At 44.0% G+C, this 19,892-nt stretch overlaps 1 protein-coding gene across 1 annotated transcript in view; it reads right to left on the bottom strand.

The window, feature by feature from the left end:
* Nucleotides 1-13,923, bottom strand: part of PCBD1 (pterin-4 alpha-carbinolamine dehydratase 1) — a 50,756-nt gene extending 36,833 nt beyond the window's left edge. Inside the window, exon 1 of the mRNA XM_088472227.1 lies at nt 13,779-13,923. Within this exon, the coding sequence (XP_088328353.1) occupies nt 13,779-13,781 (3 nt within the window). The 5' untranslated portion in view covers nt 13,782-13,923. The remainder of the gene's footprint in view (nt 1-13,778) is intronic.
* Between the last annotated feature and the right edge of the window lie 5,969 nt (nt 13,924-19,892).

Below are 19,892 nucleotides of genomic sequence, written 5' to 3'. Positions count from 1 at the left end.
TGGAGACTCTGCAGGGGAGGATCCAAGTACTCCATCTGGGGACCCTGTGGAGTCTACTCCAGGGCAACCATCGGAACGAGCAGTGCCTCTCCTCACCAGGTTGGTCTCCCAAACTCAGGAGAACATCTTCTGAGGATGGAGACCACTCTGGTGAGGGTGGCGGTGGCCCTGGAGACCATTGCTGGGGCCATAGATCATTGGGCCAATACCCAGGAGCAGGCAAACCCACCTGCCATGGTGGAGTGAGACTCCCTTCCTCCCAGGACCACCACCTCTGGCAGCCCAACAGCCACCCCCGCAAGTATGGAGAGCCCTATGCCTAGGCCTGAGGAAATACCATCTACCTCTGGCCAGGCCAGTCGGCGGGTTACACGCCAGTCGGCTGTCCGTAGCTTACCTCTTCCTCCGAGCCAGCCCAAATGACGCAAGTAGCCCTGAAGATCTCCTCCCTCACCTCTTGTCCAGTCCCCATATTTCTTGTCACCAGTCTCAAGCTCTTTTTTTAATTTTTTTATTTTAATTTTATTTTTTATTTATAGGCAAATGTTGCCCTAACAATTGTAACTAAAATTGTGATTTAAGGCTAATTTCCAAAAAAACCCAAAATTTTATTAACAAAATGTCTATATTTAGCTATATCAATGTATACATGGTTTAAAAAGTATGGTATCTGAAAAGGCTGCTACGCAAAACACAATGCTATATGTTTTAAAAAATGCCCGAAAAAAATAAGTTAAAAAAGCACAAATAAACAGTTGTGTTACGAATTCCCTAATGCACACGCAAGCGAAATCATTTACAAGGTAATTAGCAGTGTTAATAGTTACAATTAGGGGTGTGCACCGGCCACTTTTCGTGTTTTGTGTTTTGGTTTTGGATCTGGATCTTTCTTCGTGTTTTGGATCTGGATTGGTTTTGCCAAAACCACCCTTCCGTGTTTTGGGTTCTGGGTTTTGTGTTTTGGATCTGTATTTTTTTGAAAAAAAGCATAAAAACAGCTAAAATCACAGAATTTGTAGGTTTTTCTGCTCCTATGCTATTATTAACCTCAATAACCGTAATTTCCACTCATTTCCAGTCTATTCTGAACACCTCACACCTCACAATAGTGTTTTTATGTCCAAAAGGTTGCACCGAGGTAGCTGGATGACTATGCTAAGCGACACGAGTGGGCGGCACAAACACGTGACCCATCTAGGAGTGACACTGCAGTGGCAGACAGGATGGCAGTTAGAAAAACTAGGCCCCAAACTGTACATAATGCAAAGAAAAAAAAGAGGTGCAAGATGGAATTGTCCTTGGGCCCTCCCACCCACCCTTATGTTGTATAAACAGGACATGCACACTTTAACCAATCAATCATTTCAGCGCCAGGGTCTGCCACACAACTGTGGCTGAAATGATTGGTTCGTTTGGGCCCCCACAAAACAAGCTGGCAATTAATGTGTCCCTGCACAAACTGGCTCTACGGAGGCAAGATGTCATCCTCATCCTCCTCATCCACCGATTCCTCACCCTCTTCAGTGTGTACATCCTCATCCTCACAAAGTATTAACTCGTCCCCACTTGAATCCACCACCACAGGTCCCTCTGTACCTTCTGGAGGCTGGTCTCCCTGGAAGAGCTGATAATTCATTTTGATGAACATCATCTTCTCCACATTCTGTGGAAGCAACCTCCTACGCCTTTCGCTGACAAGGTTCCCGGCTGCACTAAACACTCTTTCGGAGTACACACTGGAGGGGGGGCAACTCAGGTAAAATAGAGCCAGTTTGTACAGGGGCCTCCAAATTGCCTCTTTTTCCTGCCAGTACAGGTATGGACTGTCTGACATGCCTACTTGGATGCTGTCACCGATGTAATCCTCCACCATTCTGTCAATGGTGACAGTATCATATGCAGTGACAGTAGACATGTCAGAAATTGTTGCCAGGTCCTTCAGTCCGGACCAGATGTCCAAACTTGGTCCTGCCTGCCCTGCATCACCGCCAGCGGGTTGCTTAGGATACCTAAGTTTTTTCCTGGCAGCCCCAGTTGCGGGAGAAAATGAAGAAGGAGCCGTTGACGTGTCACGTTCCGCTTCAGCTGACAGTGTGTTCACCAGCAGGTCTTTGCACCTCTGCAGGCTTGTGTCGGCCGGAAAGAGAGACACCACATAGGCTTTAAACCTAGGATCGAGCACGGTGGCCAAAATGTAGTGGTCTGATTTCAACAGATTGACCACCCTGGAATCCTGGCAAAGCGAATGAAGGGCTTCATCCACAAGTCCCACATGCCGAGCGGAATCGCTCCGTCTTAGCTCCTCCTTCACTTTCTCCAGCTGCTTCTGCAAAAGCCTGATGAGGGGAATGACCTGACTCAAGCTGGCAGTGTCTGAACTGACTTCACGTGTGGCAAGTTCGAAGGGCTGAAGAACCTTGCACAACACGGAAATCATTCTCCACTGCGCTTGAGTCAGGTGCATACCCCCTCCTTTGCCTATGTCATAGGTGGATGTATAGGCTTGTATGGCCTTTTGCTGCTCCTCCATCCTCTGAAGCATATAGAGGGTTGAGTTCCACCGCGTCACAACCTCTTGCTTCAGGTGATGGCGGGGCAGGTTCAAGAGTGTTTGCTGGCGCTCCAGTCTTCGGCACGCAGTCGCTGAATGGCGAAAGTGGCCAGAAATTTTTCGGGCCACCCAAAGCGTCTCCTGCACGCCCCTGTCGCTTTTCAGAAAATTCTGCACCACCAAGTTTATTGTGTGAGCAAAACATGGGACGTGCTGGAATTTGCCCAGATGTAATGCCCGCACAATATTGGTGGCGTTGTCAGATATCACAAATCCCCAGGAGAGTCTAAGTGGGGTAAGCCACTGGGCGATGATTTCCCTCAGTTTCTCTAAGAGGTTGTCGGCGGTGTGCCTCTTACTGAAACCGGTGATACACAGCGTAGCCTGCCTTGTAACGAGCTGGCGTTTCTGAGATGCTGCTACTGGTGACGCTGCTGCTGTTGCTGCGTAAGGTGATACATCTACCCAGTGGGCTGTCACAGTCATATAGTCCTTAGTCTGCCCTGTTCCACTTGTCCACATGTCCGTGGTTAAGTGGACATTGTGTACAACGGCATTTTTCAGGACACTGAGGACACTTTTTCTGACGTTTCTGTACAGTCTCGGTATCGCCTGCCTAGTGAAGTGGAATCTAGACGGGATTTGGAACCGGGGACACACTACCTCCATCAATTGTCTAAATCCCACTGCACTAATGGCGGATACCGGACGCACGTCTAACACCAACATAGCAGTCAAGGCCTCAGTTATACGTTTTGCTTCAGGATGACTGCTGTCGTACTTCATCCTCCTCGCTAAGGACTGTTGGAGGGTCAATTGTTTAGTAAAAGTAGTGGTGTTCCTACTTCCTCTCTGGGATGATGAACGACTCCCAGCAGCAGCAGCAACAGCAGCAGCGGCAGCAGTAGGCGTAGCAATGCAGGATCCTCCGGAGGAATCCCGGATAGGAGAGTCAGTCATGCCAGTGATATGGCCTGCAGGACTACTTCCGATCCTGACTAAGGAGGAAATTGACGAGGAGGGAGTTGACGGTGTGGTTTGCAGGCGCTTGGATACAACAGGACAACGGGATTTAGGTGTCCCTGGACTGCTTACGGTCTGAGCCAAAGTTTCTGAACTTGACAGTAACTTTTTATGAACGCGCTGCAGGTGCCGTATAAGGGAGGATGTTCCTAGGTGGTTGACGTCCCTACCCCTACTTATTTCACCTTTACATATGGTACATATGGCAAGACAGTTGTTGTCCGGATTTGGATAGAAATATTGCCAGACCAAAGAGGTGGAATGTTTGGTCTTCTGCCCAGGCATGACCGTGATGGGCTTTTTCATCCCACGGACAACAACTGTCTCCCCCGGAGCCTGATTTAAACAAACCACATCACCATCAGAATCCTCCTCGCCAACTTCCTCCTCAGCGCCAGCTACACCAGTATCCTCATCCTGTTGTACTTCAACAGTGACATCTTCAATTTGCATATCAGCAAGTGGACTGTGGGTGCTCCTTTCAGCACTTGCAGGGGGCGTGCAAATGGTGGAAAGAGCCACCTCTTCCCGTCCAGTGCTGGGAAGGTCAGGCATCGCAACCACCACCACACTTGGACTCTCTTTGGGGATTTGTGATATCTTCTTAGAAAGCACAGTTCTTCGCTGTGCTTTTGCCAGCTTAACTCTTTTGATTTTTTTAGTGGGAGGAGTGCTTCCATCGTCATGTGAAGCTGAACCACTAGTCATGAACATACTAGGGATCGACCTTAGCCGTTCCTTGCCACTCCGTGTCGTAAATGGCATATTGGCAAGTTTACGTTTCTCTTCAGCTGATTTAAATGTCTTTTTCAAGGTCATTTTCCTGAACTTTGCCATTTGGGATTGTATGTGCCCTCTACTATGACATTGGGCATCGGCCTTGGCAGACGACGTTGATGGCATGTTATCGTCTATGTCATGACTAGTGGCAGCAGCTTCAGCACTAGGAGGAAGTGGTTCTTGATCTTTCTCTATTTTATTTTTATCGGAGAAAGTTTGGTCCTCCATTTATGTTATATCGATTTGATATATACGTGCGGCTAAACACAGAAAATAAATTTTTTTTTGGTTTGGACTGGAGTGTACTTTGGGGGTTACAGCACCCTTTAACGGTCAAGCCAGCCGGCCCTTTACTTATGACACAGGCGCACGCTTGGCACTACTTTGTTGATGCACGTGCGGCTACTGCGCACACAATTCACAAACACAGAAAATAATTTTTTTTTGGTTTGGACTGGAGTGTACTTTCGGGGGTTACAGCACCCTTTAACGGTCAAGCCAGCCGGCCCTTTACTTATGACACAGGCGCACGCTTGGCACTACTTTGTTGATGCACGTGCGGCTACTGCGCACACAATTCACAAACACAGAAAATAATTTTTTTTTAGGTTTGGACTGGAGTGTACTTTCGGGAGTTACAGCACCCTTAACGGTCAAGCCAGCCGGCCCTTTACTTATGACACAGGCGCACGCTTGGCACTACTTTGTTGATGCACGTGCGGCTACTGCGCACACAATTCACAAACACAGAAAATAATTTTTTTTTGGTTTGGACTGGAGTGTACTTTCGGGGGTTACAGCACCCTTTAACGGTCAAGCCAGCCGGCCCTTTACTTATGACACAGGCGCACGCTTGGCACTACTTTGTTGATGCACGTGCGGCTACTGCGCACACAATTCACAAACACAGAAAATAATTTTTTTTTGGTTTGGACTGGAGTGTACTTTCGGGGGTTACAGCACCCTTTAACGGTCAAGCCAGCCGGCCCTTTACTTATGACACAGGCGCACTCTTGGCACTACTTTGTTGATGCACGTGCGGCTACTGCGCACACAATTCACAAACACAGAAAATAATTTTTTTTTAGGTTTGGACTGGAGTGTACTTTCGGGGGTTACAGCACCCTTAACGGTCAAGCCAGCCGGCCCTTTACTTATGACACAGGCGCACGCTTGGCACTACTTTGTTGATGCACGTGCGGCTACTGCGCACACAATTCACAACCACAGAAAATAATTTTTTTTTGGTTTGGACTGGAGTGTACTTTCAGGGGTTACAGCACCCTTTAACGGTCAAGCCAGCCGGCCCTTTACTTATGACACAGGCGCACGCTTGGCACTACTTTGTTGATGCACGTGCGGCTACTGCGCACACAATTCACAAACACAGAAAATAATTTTTTTTTGGTTTGGACTGGAGTGTACTTTCGGGGGTTACAGCACCCTTTAACGGTCAAGCCAGCCGGCCCTTTACTTATGACACAGGGGCACTCTTGGCACTACTTTGTTGATGCACGTGCGGCTACTGCGCACACAATTCACAAACACAGAAAATAATTTTTTTTTAGGTTTGGACTGGAGTGTACTTTCGGGGGTTACAGCACCCTTAACGGTCAAGCCAGCCGGCCCTTTACTTATGACACAGGCGCACGCTTGGCACTACTTTGTTGATGCACGTGCGGCTACTGCGCACACAATTCACAAACACAGAAAATAATTTTTTTTTGGTTTGGACTGGAGTGTACTTTCGGGGGTTACAGCACCCTTTAACGGTCAAGCCAGCCGGCCCTTTACTTATGACACAGGCGCACGCTTGGCACTACTTTGTTGATGCACGTGCGGCTACTGCGCACACAATTCACAAACACAGAAAATAATTTTTTTTTAGGTTTGGACTGGAGTGTACTTTCGGGGGTTACAGCACCCTTAACGGTCAAGCCAGCCGGCCCTTTACTTATGACACAGGCGCACGCTTGGCACTACTTTGTTGATGCACGTGCGGCTACTGCGCACACAATTCACAAACACAGAAAATAATTTTTTTTTTGGTTTGGACTGGAGTGTACTTTCGGGGGTTACAGCACCCTTAACGGTCAAGCCAGCCGGCCCTTTACTTATGACACAGGCGCACGCTTGGCACTACTTTGTTGATGCACGTGCGGCTACTGCGCACACAATTCACAAACACAGAAAATATATTATTTTTTTAGCACTTGGGGGGAGCACCCCTGATGGACAGAGCACCCCCTGGACAACACTACAGCACCCCTTTAGGACTGGGACACTGCACAGGACTTTGGAACTGACTGCACAACACAGTCCAGCCAGCCCCTATGGACTTTGAAGTAGTGGACACAGCCCCTATTAACAACAGCAGCACAGCACAACACAGCCAGCCCCTATGGACTTTGAAGTAGTGGACAACAGCAGCACTACACTACACTACACTACACAGCACTAACTCCCACCCTCCCTCTTCACTGTCCACAGCCGAGTGAGAAAATGGCGCCGACGCGGGTACCTTATATAGGATCCAAAACCCGCGAGACTCGGAAGGCGGGATGATGACGTTTTGCCTCGATGTCAGATCCGAGTCAGGCGGGAAAAGTCGAGCCTGACTCGGATCGGACTCGGATCGGGGGGGCTCGGGGGGGTTCGGATTTCAGAAATCCGAACCCGCTCACCCCTAGTTACAATGCACCAATCTTAGCTGCTTGGTTTGTGTGGTTCCAATTAGAAACATCACAAGTAACATCGGATTAACGATTGTACTGTTGTGGCTTACGGATGCTTCTTGCCTACCTAGCCTGGATGATCATCCTGTTCGTAGAGTGACGTTGTCATGCATCCGCAATTCATGGTCGTACGAAACAGATCATTTATGCACTCCCCTAAAACGCCTGGAAACTCTGAAGCACGCCTCCGTTTGCAGCCCACCACCCCCGTATACACCCACAAACGGACTTTCCTGTCAATCAACTTTCGTAAGCCACTTCCGTTTCGGAAGCCCTACGACTGACAGTATTTTGGTAAACGAACATTCATACAGATACAGTATGCATTAAGATTATATGTAAAGCACAGAGCCGGCACAAATAGTAGCAAGTGAAGCACAAGGTTTTAGTAGCGACCAGACAGGGAGTCCAGAGTATGTAGCTAGCAGGAGATTAGTAGTAAGGAGATTGGATCAACCCATGTGAGTTCACAACTTTGTCCAAAAATAGTTTAGGTTGTTGATAGGTTGTTTCCCTTCCGTTTCACGCCAAAATTATATTTAAAAATGTAAAGTGCACTTTTGAATTTGGCACTTCTGATATTCGGCCCTCCAGCCTACAAATGAACCTTACATAGGAGAACTGGCATGTGAAACCACTGATTGCCAACAACCACCAAAACACTCCACTAATATGGGTAAAAAATGTAAATGAACTTAAACAAACAGCCCATAACAGTGGATAGAGATGCTATGCAGTGATATGCTATTTAACATTACTTATATGTTAAATGCTGAGAGGTGTAGTCAATTATCTAATACAAGTTTTGAGGCTTTACAATACAGGTAATTGCAGCATTGTATAGTGGGGGGTGGTTGCGCTCTAATACATTCCACCCACTTCTGCCATGGCACGCCCTCCATCTCGCCAACCTGGCTGTCATTTCTGCAGGGGGCAGACCAGAATTCGGCAAGTATGAAATACTTGAAAACAAGAGACGTGTTTGTTTTTGCTGTTTAATTTCCTACTGTAATGACATTTTACCAAGCCTCGCCAGTTGTGCAGCTTAATTATGCACAGTTTCAAGTATGTGAAAATTAAGTCTTCCATCTAACTGAGGGTATAGACTGAAATGTGGCTGCAAAGGAAAAAAAGATTCCAACTAAAAAACATGTGATTCTCATCTAGTTGTTTTTTTTATCAAAGTATCTACAAAAGGTTCCAGATGTCTTCTCTTGTGTTTCAAATTATACTTGTATTTAGTTATTGAGCAATGGCCCTCATTCAGAGCCGTTCGCTATTTGCGGTCGTTCGTTTAAAAACAAGGGGTGGCTATTCAAATGATCCGTACGCACATTGCAGTCTGTTCACACCTCTAAGTCTGAACGAACGAGCAAAACATACGCTCGTTTATTTGTTAAAAACGCCCCCTGGCCGCTCGCACCATACGTCATGTCCGCTATTTATTAGATTAATCGAGTACATCGACCAGCGTATGAACTGCTCGCTATTCTTGTGGTTGGTGTTTGCTACCACAAATTTGCGAGCAGTTCTGGCTCTAAAATAACCCAGTGACGTGGTCATTGACGCTGCTGTTTTAAATATACACACCCATAAAACGCCCGTTTTGACCTTTAAGCACGCCTGCGTTCGGATCTCCACTCCCCATTTTCAAGCACCTTCCCCTGTTACCACCCACATACGCCTCATTCTGTCACTCAAAATAGCAGGCACTTGCTATATAGCGTACAAACGATTTTCGGCCGCACTGACTGGTTCGCGCATGCGTACTAAAAAGCGTACGCATGCGCAGATGTGCAAACATCGCTCGGAACGAGCGTACTGCCGCTAACGAGCGGCTCTGAATGAGGGCCAAATGTTCCTTAACCCAGAATACTGTATATGTTTTCTGCAAATAAACCCCTCCTTTACAGCACAATCTTCTTCTTATACATGTAGGCTGGTAGGGTTTTATAATAAATGTAAAAAACAACCAAAAAAAAAACCTTTATATTGCACATATAAGAGCTTGTGTAATGTTAAACACAAGTCATTTGTAACTGCCCCTGCATTTTGTGCACAGAAATAAGTGCAGATAGTCTTCCTTTTTGCAGACTTGTATCCATCTTTGTGAGTAGACCCTATCCATCCACCCGGTTTGATACCAGACATCATTATTATTATCATCAAGATGCATCAGTCTATATTTGGTGCAAAATATACATCTGAAAATAGGTATAATTATGCTCCCAAACAACTCTATCCTGCAATTCCATCAACATGCTCATTGTATATTGCCTGCTTCAGAAACCTTCTAAAGCCTAGAGCAGGCCTGGCAAACCTGTGGCTCTCCAGCTGGTATAAAACTACAAGTCCCAGCAGCATGCCCTGCCAGAGTTTTAGCATTCCCTAATAGCAAAACTGTGGCAGGACATGCTGGGACTTGTAGTCTCACAATAGCTGGAAAGCCACAGGTTGGCCAGGCCTGGCGTAGATCATTCAATATGCAAAAAGCCAAAAACACACAAGTTACGCTCCACAACCAGACCTGCATTCATCTCTACATAAGCCCAACTGTTTTTGTAGCAGAAATAGGACACTTGAACAGAACAAAGTGCAAATTTTAAAAACAAACTGCCTTTAGATCATACTTGCCAACTAGCTGGCTGCCCCCAGGGGCGTATCTACCCATTGGCCAGGATGGGACTTGCCAGGGGTGCCGCCAAATGGGGGGGCGCCATCAAAGGGGTGGGGGGTGGCCGCCATCCGGCAGTGCTACCAGCAGCCAATGGGTGGACTACCCCAGGGGCTTGAACTAGTCCCCCGGGCCCCACAAGTGTAGGGCAGACCGCAGTGAGAGCGGTCTGCCCTACACAATAACAAACACACAGCCGCCAGTGGCGGCTGTCTGTTATGGCAGCCAGCTAATGAGAGCCAGACAGACTCATTGTCTGCTGCATCCAATGAGGGAGCCGGCTGGAGCTTACTCATGAGCTCCACCTTCCGGCTCCCCCCCCCCCGGCAGCAGGTGATGGGAGAGACGTCATGACGTCTCTCCCATCCCATAGTGCAGATCAAGAGCGGGCACGGAGGAGTGGACAGAGGTGGTCGTCGGCAGGATCGGGGATCAGGTAAGTTGTTTTTTGTGTGTGTGTGTGGTTTTTTTTCCTGGCACAGCACAGTGGGGGAGTCTGGCTACTAGTGGACACTGTATAAGGGGTGGCCGCTACTGAGGGCACTGTATAGGGGGGACTGCTACTGGGGGCACTGCATAGGGGGGACACTGCATAGTGGGGACTACTACTGGGGGCACTGCATAGAGGGGGAACTGCATAGAGGGGACTACTACTGGGGGCACTTCCTGAAATTATGGGGGGAGGGGGGCGCCAGTCCATTACCTTGCCAGGGGCGCTCGGATCCCTAGGTACATCCCTGACTGCCCCCTCCGGGGCGTGGTGCGTGATTGGTGGCAGAGCGGGGATGTGAATTCACGATGGCATCATTAAGGCTCCACCCCTGCTACGTGAATGTTGGCTTGCCCACTTTTCCGGGCAGCCGAGAATGTCACACAATATTTGGGAGCCTCCTGGCCATTTAGGGAGAGTATGCAAATATGATTTAGATGGATAAAAGGGTGGGATGTACTACTCATCATATTTTAGGTGTTGTACATCCCACCATTTATCGGGTACATACCGGCGTTAATAACGCTGGTACAGCATGTAGCTTGAATTGCGATTACAATCACAAAGGATAGCTCTTCCGAAAAGAGCTGTCCTTTGCAATAACAGGACTTCCAGATTTATGGCCTGGGAATCCTTCTGTGCATGTGTCGTATGACATGCATGCCGCGGTGGACACAGAGTGATCCAAATGGATCCCTCTCAGAGAACAATGCAAAAAAAAGCCCATAGGCTTTGGGCAACCCCATCTACAGATTGCATTGCCCAGGTTCAAACTCCAGAAAGTAATGCATTCTGGAGCTTGGTACATATGGGAAATGCGGCCAGAACTCTGAAAATGTTAGTTTTCAAATTTTTGCCGCATTTTCAACTGTAATAATTGAGGCTAGTCAGACCTCAGAATATATATGGACAGGTTAAAATAAAAATGCACAGTGCTAGATATATCATGCGATATGAAATATTAATAAATGGAATGGCTTTAGTGCATCAACACATTTAACAACTACAGGTTGAGTCTCCCATATCCAAAATGCTTGGGACCAGGGGTATTTTGGATAACGGAATATTCCGTATTTTGGAATAATTGCATACCATAATGAAATAACATCTTGGGAATAGGACCCAAATATACACACATAATGCATTTATGTGTTATATAGACCTTATACACAGCGCCTGCAGGTAATTTTATACAATATTTTCAATAATTTTGTGGCTCAAACAAAGTTTGTGTACATAAATGTAATTAATTTATGTTTCATATATACCTTATACACAGAGCCTGAAGGTAATTTTATACAATATTTGTAATAATTTGTGCCTTTAGACAAAGTTTGTGTACATTGAACCATCAAAAATCAAAAGGTTTCATTATCTGATTCAGGTCAAGAAAATTCTGTATTTTGGAATATTTAGATATAGGAGACTCAACCTGTATATAGTAAACGGACAATCATAATTATAAATTAATAAAATTATTTCCTAAATAGGAACCTGAATAAAACTCTGTATAATCATGGATATAAATATCGATAACATGATTTATACTTGATAGTATATTAGCATCTGGCAAATATCATATGAATTACAACATATAATTTTTATATAATGCCCTGCCTCCATTCAGCAAGTGTAATATACTGTAGAAGTCTGTAAATCAGACATGCCCATTATGATGATTAGTAGCTTTACTTGGCCAACACTTGTGATTGGGAGTTGCCAAAAAAATGTAATTAAATCACAGGATGATGGGAAAATGTAAGAAATCATTATATATTATCAATTAGCCTGTAACCGACTTCCATTTACAATACTGATAACAAGATAGTTTAATAAACAGAAAATCAAAGGGCTACTAAAAACTAAATACATGTTTAATATGGGAGCATCTTAAGACATTTTAAAAATATTTTTGTTAGCATTTGCATGCAAATAAAATTGCTCACAGATTTGTAAAAGACTCTTTCACATTGACCTCTTTAGCAGGCCTGATATCTTCCCACCCCCATATATTTTTTAGTTAATATCTTGAATGTATTTTTTTACAAGTCTGTGAGCAATTTAATTTGCATGCAAATGCTAACAAATATTTTACCCCGGAAATGTAACTCGCAGGGACAGCGGTTACAACTACCATAGTGTTCATTCTAGCACCTGTCACAACCCGTGCAGTTTGTCTTTCCTGCTTGAGGTGTCACTCTCTACTCTGGTACTTCTAGCACACTCAGGTGATTCAACAAATTGCTGAGATACAGACCAGAGTGTGCTAGAAGCACCAGGACAGAGAGCGACAACCCAAGCAGGAATGAGTAACTGTATAGGCTGTGACAGGTGCAGGGTGCTAGAATGAACACTATACCATTGTCCCTGCAAACTACATTTAGTACATAGCAGTATAATGTAAAAAAAATTATCCCCGCGGTATGTACAATGAAAAAAAAAAAAACAGCACTTCAGCGAAGTTTAGTATATATGTCTCTAAATCAGTGATTCCCAACCTCGATCCTCAAGGCACACTAACAGTCCTGGTTTTAGTGTTATCCATGATTGTGCACAGATGGTTTAATCAATATAACTGAGGAACTAATTAAGTCACCTGTGCTCAAGTATGGCTATCCCTAAAACCTGGACTGTTAGTGTGCCTTGAGGACCGTGGTTGGGAACCCCTGCTCTAAATCAACAAATCAATAAAATTCCTTTCTTTCAGGTCGCCATACAGCCGGCCATTAACCTTTATCCAATAACAACTCTTCTAAAAAACTTTGTGGATGCAAAATCTAACACTGAATAGATTTAGCACATTTTCCCTATGACAAGAAAAAAAGCTCAATCCTGCAGATGCCCTGAGAAAATGGATAAAATGCATGTCAACAAAAATACACTTTAGATGGGTTTTAGTGATGCTGTTTATAAAGAGTTCTTTATGTGTTTTGCTTCTACCAATGCGATCCATTGCACTGGTAGCACACTTTAATGATAAATGGGTCATACCACTAAGATTTTATGTGTGACACTATAAAAGTGTAAATGCATATGAAACTATTCCTTATTTTTAAAGTTTATTCATGGCTGAAATGCACATTAACAGCAGAGAGGTGTGAATAGCAGTGTCAGTAGGAAAGCTGTATGAGGTTTCCTTCTGCATTGCTCATTATTGTAATGACAGAGAAATAAAACAAACAATCTACAAAAAAAAAAAAAAAAAAAAAACAGATTAAGAACATAATATTTAATTCCCCCACAGCCAAACAATATCTACAGGTCTCAAGAAAAATAAATGCACAGGTTATTTGTTTTTTTATCCTGCTCAGTATGTGCATCACCCAGCCTAGTAAAGTTTATATTCCCAATCTTATCATGCTACATTGCTCTCTTGGCTATTCATTAACTAAATGCACTTTGACTTCTGCCTCTCCAATTCCTCAGATGTGATTGCAACAGTTGCAGAAGAAGCAAATGATTTTTTCCAAACAAGCCTAAAATGACAATGAGAAGCAAATGTATTTTAGGAAACCATCACCTTACCATGTCCACACAAGGGATTACCAAGCAACTCTGGGATCAGCCTGTGTCTTTCACTTGCTCCAGCTGCTTCTGCTTTAGCTGAATGCCTAGGAGGAGGGAGGGGAGGATTATGAATCCGCCTATTGCAAATAGCCAGGGCTGAGCTTCAATGAATGCACTCAGGTTCACACACTGTGATTCAGCACCAGAGCTCTCCAAAGACAGGAGCCATATTGCCTGTGAGTGACACCCTGTGGTGTGCTACTACTGTAGCAAGCTTACTTGGCCTGCTCCTGTCTGGAGATAATTATCTGTAGCCCAGTTAATAATCTGTAAATTAGACCAGTCATAAATGTACTATGCTGTGGTTAAAATAAAAAGATTAAACCCCCCCTTCCCCCCCACAAAAACATTTTTTCCTTATTTTGCTAGAAATAGAATTAATGTAACTAAAACCGTTTTCTATTTTTATGCATACCACATCATAGCCTCTGTTTGGCATGCTGGTACTTGTAGTTCCACACATGTTTGGGTGCCATAGGCTGTGACACTGGCAGCATATTAATTGACTAGCCACACAATTAGAAGTCTAACCTGTATATAGCACAGTGAACCACACAGATTGTTGTGATTTAAATAGCAACAAGCATTGTTAATACTGCTGTGACATCATCAGTGGAGCCTCTAGTGTTTGTGTGCAAACATCCTAGTCTAAACCTATGATCGCCTGATGGTGCATTGTGTGCTTAAAATTTTATTTAATTTCAAACTGAACCTGAGGACAGTACTGTATGTTAATACTGGTACACTATACAGCAAATCTATTTTTCAAACTGGTGACTAATGTGCATAGACTCTGCTGTACACTTCCAAAATTATATTTGGGAATCTTTTTTCTTCTGTGAATTCAGGCATTTTGGAGATTCCTACAGGATAGTGATAGTGTTACTTCCCATTGCCTTATATTTATTGGATTAAAGTAATGGGGGGTATCCACTTGTAGATATACAAACGACAGCACGATTACGACATTGCAATCGTGCTGTCGTTTGTATAGCTAGTGATGTGCTAGGACTGAACGTTCACTCGTTCAGTCCCGGCACATTCCTCATCCCCGCACATGCTGAACCTGACAAGATTGTCAGGTTCACCTGCATGTACGGGCGATGTCGGATGGCAGAAGCGACCAGCGGGCACGCGTATCGCTGGTCAGTTCTGACCAAAACATGCCCGATGCATGCACGATGCATGCGCGATTTGCAAGCGATTGCACGATAACGATGTCGTTATCGTGCAATCGCTTGGCTAAATCGCTAAGTGGATACCCCCTTAAGAGGTGTTGTAGTTTTTTACATAATATATGCAAAAAAATGTTTGTGTAGGTTTGACTCTGTTTAGTACCTGTAAGAATAAATGTCATACATATAAACGATTCTATAGGCTGTTGTTACACAGCTACAAAACATCAGTGTTTTGAAGGTAAATATATTTTTGTATTTAATTTGTATGCATTTTTGTCCCTTTATAAACTGACAGTCAAAACTATATTATTATTATTATTATCTTGTACATGGCGCCACATGGGTCCTGTAGCACCATGCATCATGGAAATGGAAACATATTGATTACAAAGTTCTGATTAATATTATTATTATTATTATTATTATTATTATTATTAACTGGTAATAATTAGCTGCAAAGTATTATCCTTGACATTAGTGAAACTGGACATAAGATATAAGTTTTTTTATTGTTTGCTACCTGTTTGTGTCTTCAATTAAAGTTTTGCTAGATCATTAATCTTTATTGAAGATGATAACTTTTTCATTAATATGAGCCTGTAACTTTGTAAGTGTTAACTGCAGCATGCCATAATTGTAATGCACACTTTTCAATCATACCACAAAATACTAAACACACTGTCCAAAGAGTAAGTGAGAATCAACTACAGTAGCAAGGTTTATTGATCACGTTACTGGGCAGAGTACAAAGACTGTTTAAACAGAGACAGAATGGATTGGCCTCACAACCTTCATCCACCCACACAATAAAAAAAAAAAAAAAAACCTTTCAAGAAGTACACATTGTTGTGTCAGGAAGAGTTATAGACGTAACTTGTCACGAACTCACAGGACGCCCCTTACCGCGTGACCTTTACTGTAATCTGTGCAGTATGTAGTATATTTTTTTTTATTTACTGACATTCAGGAATGTCAGTAAATACTGGTTATTCTAAAATAGGAAATATGTTCTTGAGATCCATGTAGATCTCAATTTGATCTATGAAGCAAATGCATGCATATGGAATCAATATTAAAGGGGTATATGTACTAAGCTCCTAAGGCCGAGTACACAGCAGAATGATGTGGTCCTGGGGCCAAACTGTCAGCCAAAGGGCTGACAGATAGCACCATGCGTACACACTGCACAATGCAGTGGTGCGACAGTGCAATGTACAATGACATGCATTTAGCAGCATGGCATTGTACACGATATCTTCTGATTGGCCGTGCAGCACGGCAAACCAGAAGATATCTAACATGATCCGCGGGAGCGTGCAATTGCAGGTGCACGCTGAACTTCCTTTGCAATTTGACGATCCAGTTTGCCTGGAAATGACAAATCGTGAGGATATCTTTCACTTTACTGACTGAGTTTGAAAAATGACAGTTGATTCATTGGTACTATGGGGTCTATGTACCATACTTGCCGACACTCAGCTTCCTTCTTCTGGGAGGGAGCTGAATGTCAGCTTACAGCTGGGGGGGGCGTGGCTGGACGATAGTGACGTTTTCACCTAGCGGGAATAAACAGTGTTGTAAAGTAGGGAGCGGGGCCACAATGATGTGATTCAGCGCGAATCGCGTAATCGCCCCCCCCCCCCGAAGCGGGGGTTTCTCTATACTTACTCTGGGGGTCGGGAGGCTTGCCTGCCTTTCCGGTGGGTCCGGGAGCGGCATCCGATATTCGGGAGGTTCCCGGCCAAATCGGGAGGGTAGGCAAGCCTGCTATGTACTAAACTTCAAAGAGATATAAAGCGGATGGTGATAAAGTACCAACCAATCAGCTCCTGTCATTTTTCAAACTCAGCCTGTGCTTTTAGAAGTGCAGATAATGCCCATAACAACCAATCAGATTCTAGCTATTATCTTGTAGAAGGTGCTAGATGAATTTTAAGTAGAATCTGATTGGTTGCTATGGGCAACATCTCCACTTCTAAAAACCTGCACTTTAGTAAATACGCCCCTTTATCTCCATCTACTTTGTCTGTCTACAATGCTTAGTACATAGACCCCTATATCTCTCTCCGCTTTCTCTCTCTCCAAGGCTTAGTACAACTACAATTGAGTGTAGTTAAAAGTTTTTCCTTCCTACATTGTTACAGTATGTACAGTATGTGTCTATATCTGTGCCATTGTGCTTTCTTTTGGGGACTGAAATGTGCAGAAACTTTTTGCACATGTGATGTGAGCCTTGGCCAAGAAACACTTTACGTTTCCCAAGGGTTTCATTTACTAAATAGTGGTTTTGGTTTTAAATAAGTGGTTTTGGGTTTAAATAAGTATATGAACCCTCTGATGCAAAACAGCCTAGAGTGACTCTACTATTTTTGTTTCAAAAGAAAATGGGTGTTATGTGCATGGTATGTTTTAATGTGTGATAGTAATATAAAAATTGAGTCAGAGATTTAAGCAATTGCAACACAGGCCTGTTCAGTATTGTATGCAATGCAGTACTCTAGTGGCATATGTACAATACAGAGAGCATTTTAGTGACATATGTACAATACAGAGAGCATTTTAGTGACATATGTACAATACAGAGAGCATTTTAGGAGCCCATATACAATACATATAACAACTTAATAACTCATATACTGTACATAGGAACGGTCTAGTGATTTGCGTAATAGTGACTAGTTTTTCGTTTTAACTCATCTCTGGAGGCTGAAAGGCAGATGATGTTTAATTATCCTGCTACACTGTCATGCTAATTAAACAACTCTCAGAACTCTGAATGCATTCATCAATCAGTGTGGCACTTTGATTTGTGAATGGCCATCTATTGGGACTTTTCTTCATCTGAACACATTTTATTTGTGTGGCCCATTAGTATGAACCTATGTACCAATGTAAATACAGAATCAGCATGTAATTTGCAGTGCTCTTTTGTGTGTGTGTGTTACTGTACGGTACTAAGTAGAACTAGATTTTGTTTATCAGGAAACAGAAAACCCTGCTAGTTTAATCATTGCTAGTAAATTTTAACACTCCTTTCTACAACTTGTATCACTATACTACTCTATTATAGCTGCTTAATAGACTAGGGAGACATTAGCCTGGCCATAGGACCAGTACCTTTTATTTAATTATTCATATAAAACAACACTGGAATAAGTGACAAGTGTGCTGGGCAGGGCCGGACTGGGACTAAAAATAGGCCCTGGCATTTAAAGCATGCACAGGCCTACTTTGCATCAGCATCTGGCTCCTGGCATAAACTCCTCCCCTTACTATTACTGACTTCTCCCACTTAGGCCCGTATTCAATTGCAGGTGAAAAGTCCCGGACTTTTCCCCTGCCGGACTTTCCGCCTACATCGCGTATTTTTGGCGAAAACACTTTCCGTGCATGCGGCCGCTTTTCGCCATATTCAATTCCAAAGGACGTGAAAACATGTCCCAGTGAATCTCAAACAGGCAAAAAGTACTGTCAGATTTGTGGAAATCAGCCGGACCCCCCCCCCAAAAGATACACTGACATGGGGGATCACTATGGATACCCCCGAATAGCCCTGCTGAAGGTATTTGGGGTGTTTAAATGTTCTCACTTGCTGCTATTTAGCGTCTTTGCAGAAGTGGTGAAGAATAGCATTTAGCTGTTTTTTTGGCAAAAAAAAGTAGTCCCAGCAAATTTGGGGTACATGAAAATGGGTGCACGCATGGTTAAAAATTGCTAAAGTGAGGTTTTAAAAAACGTAAAAACGCACCTTCAGCAAACACCTGCAATAAAAAAACAGCTTGGACATACTTGGGGTCTATTTTGCTAGTTTTTCATTTTGTCCCCCAACTTTGTTTTTTTTTTCACCCCCAAAACGAAAGTACGTTTTGGGGGTGATCTAAAGTAATTTTTTAAACTTTTTTTGATGCAGGTTACCTTTGGGGGATTGTCCCAAAGCTGCAGGTGTGTTCCCGCAATTTTGCATCCCAAACCCCCAATTCTGCACTTTTTTCAGCCTCCATTCAGAGGCGAATCTTTTCCGTTGGTTACAAGGCGCAGACTTTTCATAACAGCGAAAAGTCTTTGCAGTTGAATGCAGGGATAAGTTTCCGCCTGGCGAAATGACGTCATCGGCAGAAACTTTTCGCCGAGAACGGCTCTTCGCCTGCAATTGAATACAGCCTTGTGTACATAAAGAGCATTGGTGCCGCCATCCACAACCGAAGCAGGGAGAGCATGCACTCTAAAAATAAATAGGTGTGGTCTTGCTGGGAAGGGGCGTGACCACACAATAGTACCCCCAATTCCAATTATGCCACAAGGTAGTGCCCCTTTGTCACATTATACCGCTCACTAGTGTTCATTCATCACATTACACAACACAGTAGTAACTCTTCGTCACATTATATTGCACAGTAGAGTCCGTTCATCACATTATTCCACACAGTAGTGTCCCTTGATAAGATTACTCCACACAGCAGACCCCTTTTTCACATTATGCCACACAGAGCCCATTCACGTTATGCCACACTGTAGTAATGCCCCTTAGAACACATTATGCCACACAGTAATGCCTCTTACACATTATGTCACCCTCCCAGTGTCCCTCCAGCAGCCTCTTACCTCCGTTCCTCTTGTGCACCCTGTGTTCCATCAACTGCAGCAGGTGAATTGGTTTTGGGCTGCCAACGCACTGGCATGCCGCCGTTACTGAAGGGGATCTATCTGTAACCCCACAGCCATGGTTAGACATGGATAGACCAAAATGCTCAACATTCCAAACTCCAAATGGAAGTAGGGGGTAACTTCTTATAGACAGCGCCCCCGGCATTTTGAATTTGGTGCCAGTCGCGAGCCAATTGGAGCTTGCAGACCAGCATCTTTAAAATGATTGCAACGCAGTATCTTAATGGCT

Source organism: Taudactylus pleione, unplaced genomic scaffold (assembly GCF_031769625.1).
Source record: "Taudactylus pleione unplaced genomic scaffold, aTauple2 ptg000121l, whole genome shotgun sequence".
In the NCBI taxonomy this organism is placed as follows: Eukaryota; Metazoa; Chordata; class Amphibia; order Anura; family Myobatrachidae; genus Taudactylus; species Taudactylus pleione.
The sequence above is the reverse complement of the archived record's forward strand: the minus strand, read 5'-3'. Positions and strand labels throughout refer to the sequence as shown.